At 34.6% G+C, this 15,549-nt stretch overlaps 1 protein-coding gene across 2 annotated transcripts in view; it reads left to right on the top strand.

Annotated features, from left to right (window-relative positions):
* LOC149797327 (uncharacterized) overlaps window positions 1-15,549 on the top strand; it is a 114,971-nt gene that overhangs the window by 34,269 nt on the left and 65,153 nt on the right. For both annotated transcript variants that reach the window (XM_089962053.1, XM_089962052.1), the window contains exon 2: window positions 12,148-12,489. In XM_089962053.1, coding sequence (XP_089818179.1) covers window positions 12,148-12,489 — 342 coding nt within the window. The remainder of the gene's footprint in view (window positions 1-12,147; window positions 12,490-15,549) is intronic.

Genomic DNA, 15,549 nt, shown 5'->3' with positions numbered 1-15,549 from the left:
AGATGGTGAATGAGATCCGAAACAGACCTAAACGTTTTATCATAACACCAAAATTATCTAGTATTAAAAATAAATGCTTAAAATTCTTGTCCCGGGTTCTAGAGAATTCTAGTGATGTTCCGATCGAAGCCAAATCTATTATGCTGATGCGCAAACAGTCTGGAATAGTATGATGTGATAACAGTGTTGATTTTTCACAAATGATATGGTCCGAGCTGTCGTTTAATTGATTCACTGTAATTCCGAAATATATACTTACAATCCAGTAGTTTATGAGCATGTTGTAATTCCAATGAATAAAGGCAATACATCCATAAATAAATAACCTCCACTGAACAAAGCTATATGACTCCACTAAGACCGATATTTAAGATTAGAATAACCAATTCTCAACTAAACATCTCTTTTATAAAAAGCTAAGATACTGTTGCAAAACCATAGAGAGGGTTTAATAATCATTTCCATAATATTCTATTTGTGAATAAGGTCGGGTCATTTAGCGGCTACCCAAACAGGAATTTTAGTTTACCTGGTTTTCCTGGGCAAAAGGCCCATGACCTGAATTTAAATTCCAACAAATTCGTCAGCAATATTTTGTTTACATTTTCCAAGGTCAAAAACCCACAATAACATATTTACTCAAACGAAATGACCTCAACCAAATGTACAAAACCAGGATGTAGAAAATGGATAAATGTATATATTTAATAAGCTGTCTACTAAATGACACTGACAATCGACAGTCATGAATAATAATGCAACACATAATATTTACCTTTCTGCTTCTCACTCTAGGCGTTTGTCTGTATATTATTATTGCACAAAGTCATTTCATGGGTCAACCTGGATCATGCATGAATTGTATTCCCTTATATGATAAATCATCCTAGTTCGGATAAAGCAATATTACCTTTAATATACTTATCTGCTCCTTTTGCTTTCTGTGCATTTCTTTTACTAATGTAATTTTTGGGAAACTTTGCAATTCAGAAATCACCCGCTTAAAAGAAAATACTTAAAGCTATATCTACCCGGAGGGCTGCAACAATAAATTTGAATAATCAGCACATAATTTAAAATGAATATCTACTGATCAAATGTTTTTAAAATTGAGATAAATACCAGTATTTGATAAAAATGGGTTAAAACGGAATACATGTTCTCATTACCAAGATTGAGATCAATTATATGTCGCATACAAATCTTTAAATAATCCACAGCATTCGTATTTCTATGAGATCAGCTGACGCAGGATATTTAGGTGGACTTTTCAATGACAAAACACGGTAGTCACACCGTAGGATTTTAATCACCAATGCAATGTATATACTATTGTAATCAGATATATTATGTGTGACCACATTTACCGAAATTAGAAGGCATCAATAAGCCTTTACTAAAATAAATAAAAGAGTAAACTTTCACCAGACTTAACAGAAAGAGTTATTGAATTGACACTTTTAATATTTGTTCAAACGCCTATCATATATCAAATACAGTCACCCTTATTAAAAAGAAAAAACTGGTTAAAAGGAGTCTTCTCAATAACAGCTGGATAGACGCTTGACTTAAGTTGATTGAAGGCACTCAAGTATTATAATAGTCTACTTTTATTTAAATAATATCAGAACTCCGCCAAATAGTGCTGCTATTAATGAAATAGATTAGTATTACGATTTCTTTCAAACTAACTCTGAACACAGTTTGAACTAATTTGATAGAATGCATTCCAACTTAGTAACGTTAGTTTCTACTGAATGAATGTGAATTGTCTCTTACAAATGTTTGGCGTCACTACAAATAAGAATCAACGAATTTAGGTCATTTCTAACAGAAATGTCAGACCAATTGTCTACCGAAAGGATCATCGCATAACGGTTTTATGAATGTGTGGATATTGTAGTGACCCGCCATCGAATAAGGCCGCAATGACTGATATTAGACACACAACATACAGGACTCGTTTTCATGAACCGTACAGCACAATATGCTCGTTTTAATTGAAGACATTACTTACAGGATCTCTGAAGTAACATTTAGTGACTAGTCCGCTTAAGGAAAGAAAAATGGTATATACACAGTAAAAATTCCAAGTATCCATCAGTACCAGAGGCAAATGACAACTTTTCATCAGCGCTAAGTCTTTTTGATCAAAATATCAATGTAAATATCAATCTGACGATTAGTTTTGGTGATAGGAATGCGAGATAATAGCAAGACACGTCTGTGGCTCTCTCAATTAAAATAGATGTTAAAAGAATCGAACCGAGTGGAGCGGGAGGAGGGTGGCGCCAATCGTCTTAAACAGAACAATTTAAGCAGATACTCTGAGGTCACTGTGGCTTCTTACAACAGTTCAAACTAAATTGGTGGGTGACAATCTAAAGTGTCACCACCATCAATTTGTACTATCCAAGAGTGAATATAAGGCAGTTTGTTCTCGACTTTATACTGATTCCTATGTATGCTTAATTTGCATTGTTCATTAGTTTTGTATTCATTATATGCTATAGGTTATGTAAAATTAATTATATTTTGTAGCTAACCTTGGCCAAAGTCAAGTTCATTGTCTACGTGGCCAAAATCATTGATATTTTTCTCTGTAAACAACTAATTCATAGTTTATATTTCTGTCAGTTTAGGTTAAATATTAGGATCAATATCTTAGTCTGAGTCAAGGACATTATGTTCTAGAATATAAACGATCCAATAAATCGTAGCATTTTCTAAAAATGCTCATTGTGGCCTAAGTAATGGTGAGGGATTTTGTAATCTTGTTTATCTAGAAATTATTTACTCTTGTAGGAAGATCTTGTAGAATCTTTTGTATTATTTTATTTAGTATTTGATATATGTGAAATTATTTATTCAGATGATTTGCTCACGGAAAATATAAAGCTCTCATTAAATATTCTTGAACAAATACATTGAATAGGAATTATAATGAATTAATAGAAGGACATTTTGGATTATATTCTTGTAATTCATTAAACATTTTTGGTAACTTCACATAGTCACAGGTCACAACAGGCAAGTAAACACCTTTAGAGTTCGATCTTATTTAAACACATTGGAGTTTGATTAAGACTGTATTCATCTGGACTGGTGGTATAACTTTTTTGATTGTTTTAGGCTTTAATTAGCATTAATGTAAGTTCATTATAAATTTTCATTTTGTTTTCTAGAGAAATACATTGTTTCGCTCTTTATAGAAAATAGCTTATTTTAAGACCATAGAGTCGTAATACTGATCTATTAATAAAAGTATTGTAAACTGTTAATTATAACTATATATTGTGTGTTTAACGTTGGTCTAGGATTGTAGATCGTCCCTTAGGGTAATAATCATTTGAGTTAAATGTCAGTCTGGCTTGCAGTTAGACTGGATTTTTCTCTTCAAATGACTCACAATTAAGTTACGTGCAAGGGTGCATAAATAGGGATTTGATCAACAATTAATGTATTCATGCTTTCAGATTAATCTGTGAGAATTACTTATTGTCGCGTTCATTTATAATGTGAGAGGAATTATTTATTTAAATAATTTATCGGAATTACCAAGTCTTAATTGCCTTTCGGACTACCACACTTTTTGGGATTATTGGGAATTAATTTAAAAACATTCTGGATTGCATATTTGTGGTTAATCATAGTATTCAAGAATATTTGAATTCATTTGAAACATACTATAATTTAGGTGCAATTTATATTTGGACTTGTGTTATGACAGTTACGATTATGTGGGATTCACAAATCTATGTTTCTTGAATTTTCACTTTCTATTGTAGAGAAATAAATACATTGTGGATTTGAGTTCTTTTCTTTTACATATGTTAAGACCAAGAGTCGTACTGAGGCTCTTTAGGGATCTCAATGTTTTTTTAAAAACATATCAGAGATAGTAAGCATTGTCCTTAAAATTGAAATTGACTTTGTTTCGGAATTTTCATTGTAACTGATAAAGAGTTTAGTTTCACACGTTCGAGAAATCATGTCACACCATCTAGCATTTACAATGTCGTTTAAAGGTTAGAATCCAAGAAAAAAGGGAATTGTTTGAACTTACCAGACCTTTAACGCTTTACCCAAAGCAAGAGATATGCATTTGATTTGTAAAGTTGCATCTGGTTTTGACAGGAAATTTCAGCCCCCCACAAAGGGATAAAATTGACAATAAGACGCTCGCTGTATCATAAGCAATTGATAAAGATGCACACAGAGAGGTCTGCACATTCAAAAGAATCAAAAAAGGAGGGAAATGCAGATGCGAAAGAGAAAGAGAAAGAAGGAGAAGAAACAAGAAAGGGAAATATATAATATAATAAAATAATTAGAATGGTAGATGGAGCACTCTCCCTCTTTACACACAAGTTCAGGTTTTGATATTACCAGATATATCAGGTATACCCTTTTCATGAAAAAGAGATGGATAAATACGTCCTTCACTTTGAGAAATTTGTTGACAATTTTAAATGTACAAGATACCATTCGACTTTATTATTATAAAGTCTACGTTTTGAAAAGCTTGTGAAGTCTACACATCATTGTTGGCCAAGCAGAGTGCTAATTTTGATGAGGTATGGCAATACATTTTAAACAGTTATGAGTTGTAGCTGAGGCATGTCAATAAAGGCTTCGAAATTGTATAGAATAAACTGGACAAACCCAATTCGAATTTGCAAGACCAAATAACTGTTATTTGATAGGTGATGCTCAGTCAAGGTTGATAACAGTTAACGGCAGTCTCAGACAGCTCATATTAATTGAAGAGGTCAAGAATTGCATATATAATTATGATAGGCTTTTGTAGAAGAGCGAAAGATGGAAACCTTGGAAAATGCTGCTCGCACACATCACAATAACTTATTGACTCGCAAAGTTTCATTTGTCAGTACGTCTTCCTCACAGCAGTTTTCCTGGTCAAAAGGAAGTCATCTCAGTCTCATACAAATGCTTCCGCACTAAGAAATCAAATATCAGACAAGACTGATCAGAACTCCTATCGTTTCGTACGTAAACTTATTGTTAAAAAAGAAAGGGTACGTCATTTCTGCTTAATACAAGTTGAACAAAAGCAAAAGAATAAACAAAGAGCTATTCCAAATGCTCTTCTTTCAAAGTTCAAAGTCACGGTCTTGTATTGAAAGAAATACGTTTGGGTCAAACAAACACCAGCCTGATTATATTTGGGAGAATCATGAAGAATGTCAGAAAGTTCACTTATGCGTGATTTTGCAGAGCTTATTCATATTCAAATATTATGGGGCATGTGAGCTTATCGGATTCGTCTGGGTCATTTCTTGAGAAGTCTTCTTCTAGTGAAAGTGTTTTAATTTAGGGAGTACAGATCGGCTTTGTTAATGTTCCTCTCCATTGTCTAAATTTGTCCTCAGACTTAGTCTCAGGACCCGTGACTGTCTTAAAATTGTAAGCAGTATCCATGTAGGCGGTGTTTAATCGATAAGTCGCTGGCACACCTTGTTTGGATTTAAAAGCTGATCCTCTTGATAACTATTACTTTCATTGAATATAATTCGCAGTTTGCGCATAGCATCGGACTTCTTTTAACAATATGAGCAGAAATCATGGTGGATAGAGGCTGTGATCTAGATAAATGCCATTAGGACACAAGTGTAGTTTATTGCCAAAAGCGGACAGGAGAAAGAAGAGCCATCCAATAGTTTCATTTTATTTTATGTCTGTTTTGGAAAATATGCCCTTGAATAGACAAAGAAAATTATATCGAAATTAATTGTATGTGCGTTAGACACACTTCACAAAGTGGTTTCCTCGCGCTGTTCATCATTATTGTTAATTTGTGTTGTAAATAATTGATCTAGGAGTGACACTCTATAAAGGGAACCGCAATAACGGTGAGAGGACAATAAATGCAAGTAAGGAGCCTAATCAGTCATATTGTATTGACATTCATAACACTTTATATAATGTTGGTTTTCTGCGCTATAGACATAAAAAAAATTGAATTTTGTGATACAGAAACGTTGGGCTCACGGCTGCACAAAAGAGGTATATTCATCCGTTTTAAGACAGTTGCTTCAAAATATGCACTTAATTTTTCCATTTTTTTGAACTCTTGCTTGTAGAGTTTCCGTGATTCAAAATGATATGGAAGTCTATTGGCTTTGTGCGTGGTGTTTGTTCGTGGAAGTAAGTTGCTTCATTCCCTGAAGAATTACACGTTTAACCCAAAACATATGGAAAATGATTTTTATGTATGGCTTGTGCCTTTATCTCTCTCTCTCTCTCTGTCTCTCTCTCTCTCTGGTTGTATTCATAAAGTAATTAGTTATCAAGTTTATAAAATTAACTTTCCTTTAATGTCTGACCTCACATGCGAGGTTAGTCATATAGACTCATAATAATTTTTTCAAACATAGTCTCTACATTCGTTTCTCAGTTCTTAACTTTCTACAGTCTCTAAATCCGAATAAATCGTATGTTAATCTGAAGTACATTCACAAATAAACTCATCAGGAAGTTCTTGAGATAGGTTATCGAGCATTTTATGGAGAGGCTTTACTATAAAGAAAGCAGCGTATAATGGGTCACGGATTTCACTTCCGTATCAACATCAATGCCTCATTACTCACTGTGCACTGTCGCCAAAATAAACGGAGAACTACGTCACCGTGCATTTATTCTAATGAATAAACAATTACTGTCATATCAATGTAAATTATTAACATATTTAATTGTTGTATCACCAACGAAATGAGAGAAGAAATAATGCTCCAACAATAGACTGTGAGTACATTTATGGTCACTGAACTGCAAGTAATAATTGTGACATGAGTCCAAATATTAAATTTATTTTGTCTCTGGTTAACTATTATATAATTATCAGAAGGAAATATGAAAACTAGCAACAAATTGTTCAAAATAAAAAACCTGTATATTATATATAATGTTGGATAGGATCATGTGTTTCAGTTTTACTGTTTGCCCTCGATATCGTTCGCCCCTGTATCACTTCTGAATACACTTGCATGGCATGATGCAGTCGTTGAATTTAATTCAGATTCAGTGAAGGTATTTTTTGATGTTTCTCCGTAGTCCAGTTTGCAGTCTCCTGGTCTTATTCTTTCCCATTTCATTCTCTTTCCAACTAATTTTTGATTTATTCAGCTTGTTCCTGTCATGAATATTCCACAGTGAAAGACAGTCAAACGAAATCTCTGAATCCAGATGGAACCACTTGGCTCCACTCACAACCGGAAGCATTCGATGGTGGTCTAACCCCAGTTAATTCCACAATGTCTCCTGTTCGCAATCTCTCACTCGCTGTTGAAAACTGGTCCTCGAACTCTGTTGACTCTTTTGTCCTTTTTGAACAATTTGGCGTTCCATAGTTGCCTTACAAGAGTGTTTGTCACCTTTTCAATAGCAAATTAGCTTTCTTTGACGCAGATGTTCTTCACCAGTTTCACTATCTGACCAGCAAAGAAAGATATCAGGCTTTGTTATATCTTTATGCCAGTGTCCGATACTGTCACCGATTTCAACAGTTCTTATAACATGAAATCAATAAATATACGTCTTACAATCTATAAAACTGATCATGTTGCGACTTTACCTCATCCTTTTGTGGTGTTCATTTAGCCCTCCAAAACTCAGCGTAAATTATCATCCGCAAACTATACATTTTTACACAGTGCTGAAGTGCTCGAATCAATCCCTGAGATTACCCTTTTCTGTTAACAAACTTTTCAATGAAGAACACCGATTTTGGGTATTTAAACACCAAGATACAAGACAGAACTTATGCGACGGCCTTCCGGACAAAAGTTTTTGTTTTTTTCATCACTTCAATGTCTCTTAACATAACTCTCTTCTGCATGGATAAGCAATGTTACCCCAATTTAACATGCATATATCTGCAACACATAGTGCCATATCTATTAGAAAATGTTTGGCCAGGAAGTATGAGTTTTATACATTTGTTTAAAATGTATTTTTGTTGATGTCTTTCATTTTGCAGATTTCAAGTTTAGTTTTACAGTAATTATTCCTGGAATGAGTGATACTATGTACAAGGATACAGCTAGCAGAAAAAAGTCGATGTGGGTTAATGCAAGTCCCCATTTCGATACAGTGTAAAACATTATGTCCTGTACATACGCTTCAATTGAAAACTTAGGATATATATATATATATATATATATATATATATATATATATATATATATATATATATATATATATATATATATATATATATATATATATATATATATATATATATATATATATATATATATATATATATTAATGCGGTGTTAACCATTCTTTTATATAACAACAAGAACATTTAAAACATTATTGCCTCTTTCCTTATACAAAATGAATAATTTAGAGGTATATATATAAAGTGAATAATTTAGAGGTATATATTAAAATTTCACGGTATTTTAAAATTTATGAAAACATTTTCGCTCTTGCTCTAGGTTTTAGGTACTTAAGTTATTTAGTTCGTACATTTTTCACGTCAACATTTAGAAATTAATTTGATGATATTATGTTATTGTTCTAACGTGAATCATTTAATAACGGAATATTGAAAAGGTTAGCTGTTAAAACGTTCTCGTATTTTAGGACAACTGATCGATATTTTAATCTATAGGCCAGCTCACCAATATTTGAGTATCTAGTGTAATATAAATAAATTGTAAAGGTTTGGTTATTTACTAAAGTGCAGTCACATTCGTAAATTATGTGCAAAACGTATGTTTTTCTCCTCGTAAGGCTGACGATAAGTTACGACAGTATCTAAATAGGAGAATGTGAATATAACCCAGTTTAATAACTTTTGGCCTACTGCTGATCTTCCATGAAGTCAATGTTTCAAATTTCATAACCAGCTTTGTTCACGTCAGTCAAGTCCAGGTGAGCGTTTACAATGGATGATTAATCAGGTCCGCTTTCCGAAAACCTCTCGATATTGGAATCATGCACATTAATCGAATTTTTGTTTTTCACCTTGCCAAAGAAAGTAAGTGAGTTGCGATAACTAACATAATAATAGCAGAAGAGGCTGAACTAATATATAATTCAAAGTGTTTCAAAGCCAGTATCAAAACCAAACATTCCTTCTCGATTGTGGAATAATTTTTTTCTGGAGCTTGTTTTAATGTTTTAAAACATTAGCACAATGGATGATCTTCACACATTTTGTTTTCTTAAATCAATACTGCACCAACCCCAACAACATACATTTTAAATGACTGATTGACATTTGGAGATGAAAGAACTGGTGCACTCTTAAGTATTACCTTTAACTTATCAAAAGTCTCCTGACATTTTCCAGACCAAAAGAAAAGTTTTTTAAGCGATAAATTGTTCAGGGTCATCCTTTACGGAAAAATTGGAAGAAACTTTCCGATAGTATTCAGCTATACCCAAACGATCGATCAGTTGCTTTTTACTGATAGGAAGAGGATATTCAGAGTTCGATTTAATCTTGCATTATAAGTTAAACTTGTCCATGTCCCACAATATCTCCTAGAAATATAACAAAAGCACGGCAACAGTCAAGTGCACACAAATTAATTGTCAAATTTGCATTAATGAGTGTATCAAAGCCTTTCTTAATCATCTCTAGATGATCTTTCCATGTGTCGTTATAGATTAGATATAATCATGTTCATTTAGCTGTGAAGTGTACACGGCAATTCTTTAATCCCAAACGGCATCACTATACATTAATGAAGTTCATCTGGGGTTACTAATGCCGACATTTGCTTTGCCCATTCCGTCCTTGTAATTTGCAAAATCCTTTCGAAAATTCTAACTTTGTGACATGTTTTGGATGTCCAATCTCTCAATGTAATTATCGATTGATATGAATCTGCTAAGGTCATACTGTGCCTATTTCTATAGTTTGTGCATATGCTGAAAGTATTATCTGGTTTCAGTACAAGAATACATGGTGAACTCCGTCACTTTTACTCGGTTGTATGAAATCAATCGATGCTACTTCTTTTTAATGAAAATAACATTTATTGTAACATCAAAAGAGTGAACTGACTGACTGACTGTAAAGAAAGGGGAGTGTTTTCAACTTTCCAGGAATAATTCTTTTAAACTAACTTGAAATTCCCTTTCTTCCTTTTCTCAGTACAACTGCATTTATCTTCTCTCTCTCTCTCTCTCTCTCTCTCTCTCTCTCTCTCTCTCTTCTTTCTTTAACTGCAATTCTTTTTCTTCGTTTCATTGCTACATTTATCTCTGTCTCTCTGTCCTTTTCTTCCATTGCATTTGTTTGCATTTGTCTCTCTTTGTTCCTGAGCTGCATCTATGTTTCCTCATTCTGAATCTGAGGCTTCTTAACTCTATGTCCATCTTGTGTTTTAATTTCAATTATATTACTTTCATTTCATAGTCAGATTGACAACCAAACCCAAAGCACTTTAACCAGAAACTATTTTCCACCAAATCTGGACCAAACTGTTTATATTGCTTGCTTCGGAAAAGAATTCGTAGCCTCAGAAAGATCATATTGTCCGACAAGCTGGAGCAATGCAACTTTTTTAAAAACTCTAACCCTTCTAGGTAGGATTTAAAATATACTTATCAATTTAGATGACACTGTAAAAGCTTGTTGGTTTCACTATAGATTTCTCAAATATGTGAAATAATATGACGGACTCAGGACATTCTGAAACAAAGTGAATTAAAATTTCAAGAACAGTTTTCTGTAACATATTAAAGAAATTAGTACCCCGGACGAGCCCATTATTTTCTGTGGTTTTAAACTAAGTAGCTACAGAGAGTGACAATTCGCCAAATTTTGTGACATTCAACAAATAATGAATTTCCCTAGAATAAAAAGTGAACGTTTAAAGAGAACTTGTACTATTGTGAACTAAATACCAAGTCCAAAAAGTTCTATCACAGATCCAAATGTATGAAGTATCAATTGAATTCCATTGGTACTCCAGATAAGTGCCAGCATTGAATGTGCTTATGTGTCTGTAATCTCAAATGAGCAAATGTGCCAGTGCTCTGGATTATGGCGATATGTTAACAGTCTTTCGGTGTTTTTCAATAATATAATCAAATATGTTCTTGTCTGAATTCATCATAATTCCAAATATTGTTCAAGAATATTATTGAGCATTTTTTATTATACATGTGAATAAAAATGTGAATAAATCCACCTTAATCAAAGACAGCAATAAAATTCATTTTGCTTCTAATGTCAAGGCAAGAATAAATAATCCCAATTTAAAGAAGATTATCTACCCGTCCACATGTTCTTAGTCATAATTAACATTTCTCGAAATGCTCAGTCAAGTTAATGAAATTTTCCATTCTAGAAGATTTTAGATTCAGAATCAAGACAATAAACCTGTTTATCATTAATAATGACATGAATATTTAATCTACAATTATAGGCAAATATTAGCTACGTATTATGTTGTTTACAAAATTAATGTTGCTAGTTAGGTACACCATAAACATAATTTTCAACAAGGTCAAGTGCAATATACAGATAATCATACCATATAATCATTACGAGGAGCCAACATATAGTACAAATTAAATATACGTAGCAACTAATGGAATTTATAACACTGTCAACTGAAGCTTTGAAATATTATCATTTGGGTCTTTCCTGGAAAAAATGTTAAATACTTTTAATCCGGTTCCTAAGTAGTTCGAATATGTTACCTATCCAAGTCCATCCTCAAACTATATTAAATATCTAAAATCATTGCTGTTATCTTCGTGTGCTCGTGAAATTGCATACCAGTTATAATTACCGTTTCTTAATCGATGTCGAATATGCTTAGATTGCAAAATCAAGTCCACTCTAATAATAAAAACGTGATTTTTGACTCCACACCATTTGTTCATCCCGGATTCGACCCATTGCTGTCATCTATATTTCCTTTTGAAACATATAGAATATGATCATCCTCTCTCAATCTGTACAGCAGGAGTCCAGTTCATGTTAAACGCAGAACCGATGGAAACGAACGATTCAGTCTATCAGGAAAGTTATGGTGTAAGAAATAGTATCCAATGTATAGTTGAAAACACGTATTTTGCAGTTAAAAGTTGCTCAAGACCCACCATATCAATTTATTTTGCAACTTCTCATTTCTTAAACGACCTTGTTTTCAGAAACGGCACCAGCTGCAAATGTGAATGTGACAGCATGTTTTCATAAAAGTGAATGTTCCACTTATGGCTTAAACTGTTCAAAGGGAAGTAAGATACGAATAATGGAAGCAGAATATAGACAGAAAAAAAAATCATGCCAGGGTTTTAGCTGTCTAAAAGACTGCTGTCCCCTAGATGAGAATGATTGTAGAGAAGACTACTCGAAGTTCCATGCACAGATTTTGTACCAACAGTGTTCAGGAAAGAAAAAATGTGGACTCTTTATTACACCACAATCACCAAACTACAACTGTGAACCTGGAGTTCAACAATATATACAAGTGAAGTATCAATGCATTAAAGGTACGTCTCTTCGTTTATCTCAATTTATATATAATTTTATTCATCTCTGTCTCTCTTTCTTTCACACCTGTAATTACGAACATCATGCCGTTTCAAGAGCTATGAAATGCTTCCACGCTGTTTCCAACAAAGGCTTCTACAGGTGTCAGTCAGGAGACTGATTAAAATAGCGATCAAACAAAATACTTTTAACATATAAAGGTTATATCTTACGGACTAATCATAATATGAACTTCCGTACACAAGTGTTAACAGTCATGATAATTGTTCTCACTAATATTTCCTCATTTTATTTTATTTATACAGAAAACATATGGGTGGGTTTTAGTAGATGTGTTATTAACAACATTACCACCACCATCATTCATAATCATACGATGAATGTTAAAAACAATGAGTCCCTTTAGAATGAAACTGTGAACGTAGAAGGTTAGGTACATGTACAAACCCGTGCAGAAGTGGCTTAGGGTCAGGCTTTACGTAGATGAAGTATGTGTCCGTGGAGTTGTATATTTTACTCAAATAACTCTCTGAAATCTACACCAATTAGAAGAATGAAAATCAGTGGATTATCTCTGGCAGTGAAAGGTAGCTTGTTTTTTCTTTTTATTTGTGCACGGAGTGGAGCCAATCCAGGTCCTGCATCTAGAGGTAGATCCCCCAAAACGAATCAATGAGACAGAATTCCAGTGGTCAGACGTTGATCAACTGCTGAATGTTGTTGAGAAGGTTCGGTATGTTAATGATCTTTTTTTACTACGAGGTACAGACTGCATGGAATTCCAGAAGAGTTGGAGGATTACCTAAATCTTTTACACAACGTAAACTTAGGTGAAGGGAAAACTTCTGAACGAAGTGTGATGCGTATGTTAGTGAATGAACCATTTAGATTTGCTACTGGAGAACGATTATATCTGTGCAGAAAGTACATTTATTGCTTCCGAGCAAAGAGGGTATAAAAACCGACTACCATGCCACAACTTTTTTCTGAAGTGATACAACAGATTCCGTGGAAGGAAATCAATGACACTATTGAGACAGTGGAAGATTACCAACACTTATTATGAGAACTGTGTCCGTTGAATTTGGGTCGACGTTTGGTGTATGTCTTAGTGACTTGCTTTCTGGGATTTCGTTTACCAGCCGATTCCTTATGGATTCTTTACGAACAGTACTTACCACCCAATAAAACATGATAGTGGTTCCTTTAAATGTCCACGAGAGACTCATTAAGCTCAAAACTTTACGTTTTCATATGGATACTTCTCAACCTCTACGGGAAAAAAAGATTCGTCAACCTTTAGGTATCGAAGATGTGTATGACGATGTACGTGTAGCTTGTGACTTTCGCCCTCATTGGACAGATGTACGTGACTGGCAAAATTGGGCGTTTGAGGCTTGGACCAAACAAATGGCTCATTATGCTAAAGGGTTGTGATCGTCCATTCAAGGATCCAATGAAAAAAGTCATTTTTAAACCTGTGTTAGTGACCGTACCAGAAGAACCCGTCACCGAGGACAATCACTTCCTTCAGGACAGGACTGTCATGGACATTCCTGAAAGACCCTTCCGGGAGGACACCTGTGTGACTGTATCCTATCTAGAGTCTGTAAGAACATTACACACTGACGCTACGACACTTTGGTAACCAAAAACATGGTGTACAGAGACTTGTTTATATTTCATTTTGATGATATTGATGTGTATTTTATCGTTGTACTTAACCATTTGGCTTTTATGTATTTTTGTCTTTTGTCTTGTTCCGTTTTAACGTGCAATAAACGTGTTCTTGAAAAAGTATAAAAACTCTTGTCTTGTCTGTCTTCGTGTCAAAAGTGACCTTCCTTGCACTATGGCTACCTCTACTGTCTCTGCTTCCTCTTCCTATACTTTCAAAGTCATCGATCTTAGATCTTGTCAGTTAAAAGGCCTTGTATCTTTGTCATCCCTTTACCATTTTCATTGCCGGGCCTTGAGGTTCAGGCACAACCGAATTTGTCAAACGTTTGGTTGAACATAAATATAATTTGATCGATCGTCCACCTCAACGAATCGTGTGGTGTTACAATGAAAGGCAATCGGCGTACAGCCTCTTGCGAGAACGTCAAGGTGATTCCATCGTGTTTGTGGAAGGCATTCCTAAAGAAGACGACGGAATCGTGTCTGACCCCAGTGAAACCCATCTGGTCATTTTCGATGAAATGTTAGGGAAGACGTAGAAGAAATTAAACTGTGGTTTACGCGCAAGGGGCATCATCGTAATGCCAGTGTCATTTACATTACTCAAACTTTGTTTCAACAAAGTAAAGCCCATCACACCATTAATCTCAATGCTCATTACGTTGTCTTCTTTAAAAGCCCTAGAGATACATCGCAAATACAAGTCTTAGCCAAACAGTTAGGAACGCCTTGGCTAACTCATGCGTACGACGATGCCACGTAAACCCCACACGCCTATTTGCTCGTCGATTTGATACCCACCACCCTTGATTATTTGCGATTTCGTACCCAATTGTTTCACCACTTGTGTCAAGACGGAGGGATTGTCCTGTACACATCCCCATCGTCGATTTAACCAACATAATCTATAAAAACCTCGGACACTTTGGGTTTGTCTCACACATCGTCAAGATGAAGTCCCTTCAGTCTCATCTTCCCATCAAATTGATTCGTGCCTTGTACGGCATCCGTCGCGAAGAAGATCCATAAACACGTGTTCGTGTCTTAGAAGCCAGTCTCAAAGAAGTCTTAAGATCATTCACATTCCTCATCAAATCAAACGCGTTTTTGACTGCAACAAAGTAGCCTTGATACAACTGGCCGATTCCTGCATCGACACTCAAACCAAAAAGCAAATTATTTTGAAACCTGGAGGGAGCGGTTCTCTGGGAGGTGTCATCATTTGCTCCCTCTTAAAATGGGATCTTAACGCCCCCAATGTTCTCCCCAAGAAAACGCCACTCCCAAAAAGCCTAACGAAGCCCAAGGAAGAAAAAGAGCAGTGGTGTCAACACCAGGTCACAACCTCAGAAAAAGAAGAAGAAAAGTTCCTAGGAAAA

Source organism: Sinohyriopsis cumingii, chromosome 6 (genome assembly GCF_028554795.1).
Source record: "Sinohyriopsis cumingii isolate HCF-2022 chromosome 6, ASM2855479v2, whole genome shotgun sequence".
In the NCBI taxonomy this organism is placed as follows: Eukaryota; Metazoa; Mollusca; class Bivalvia; order Unionida; family Unionidae; genus Sinohyriopsis; species Sinohyriopsis cumingii.
The sequence above is the reverse complement of the archived record's forward strand: the minus strand, read 5'-3'. Positions and strand labels throughout refer to the sequence as shown.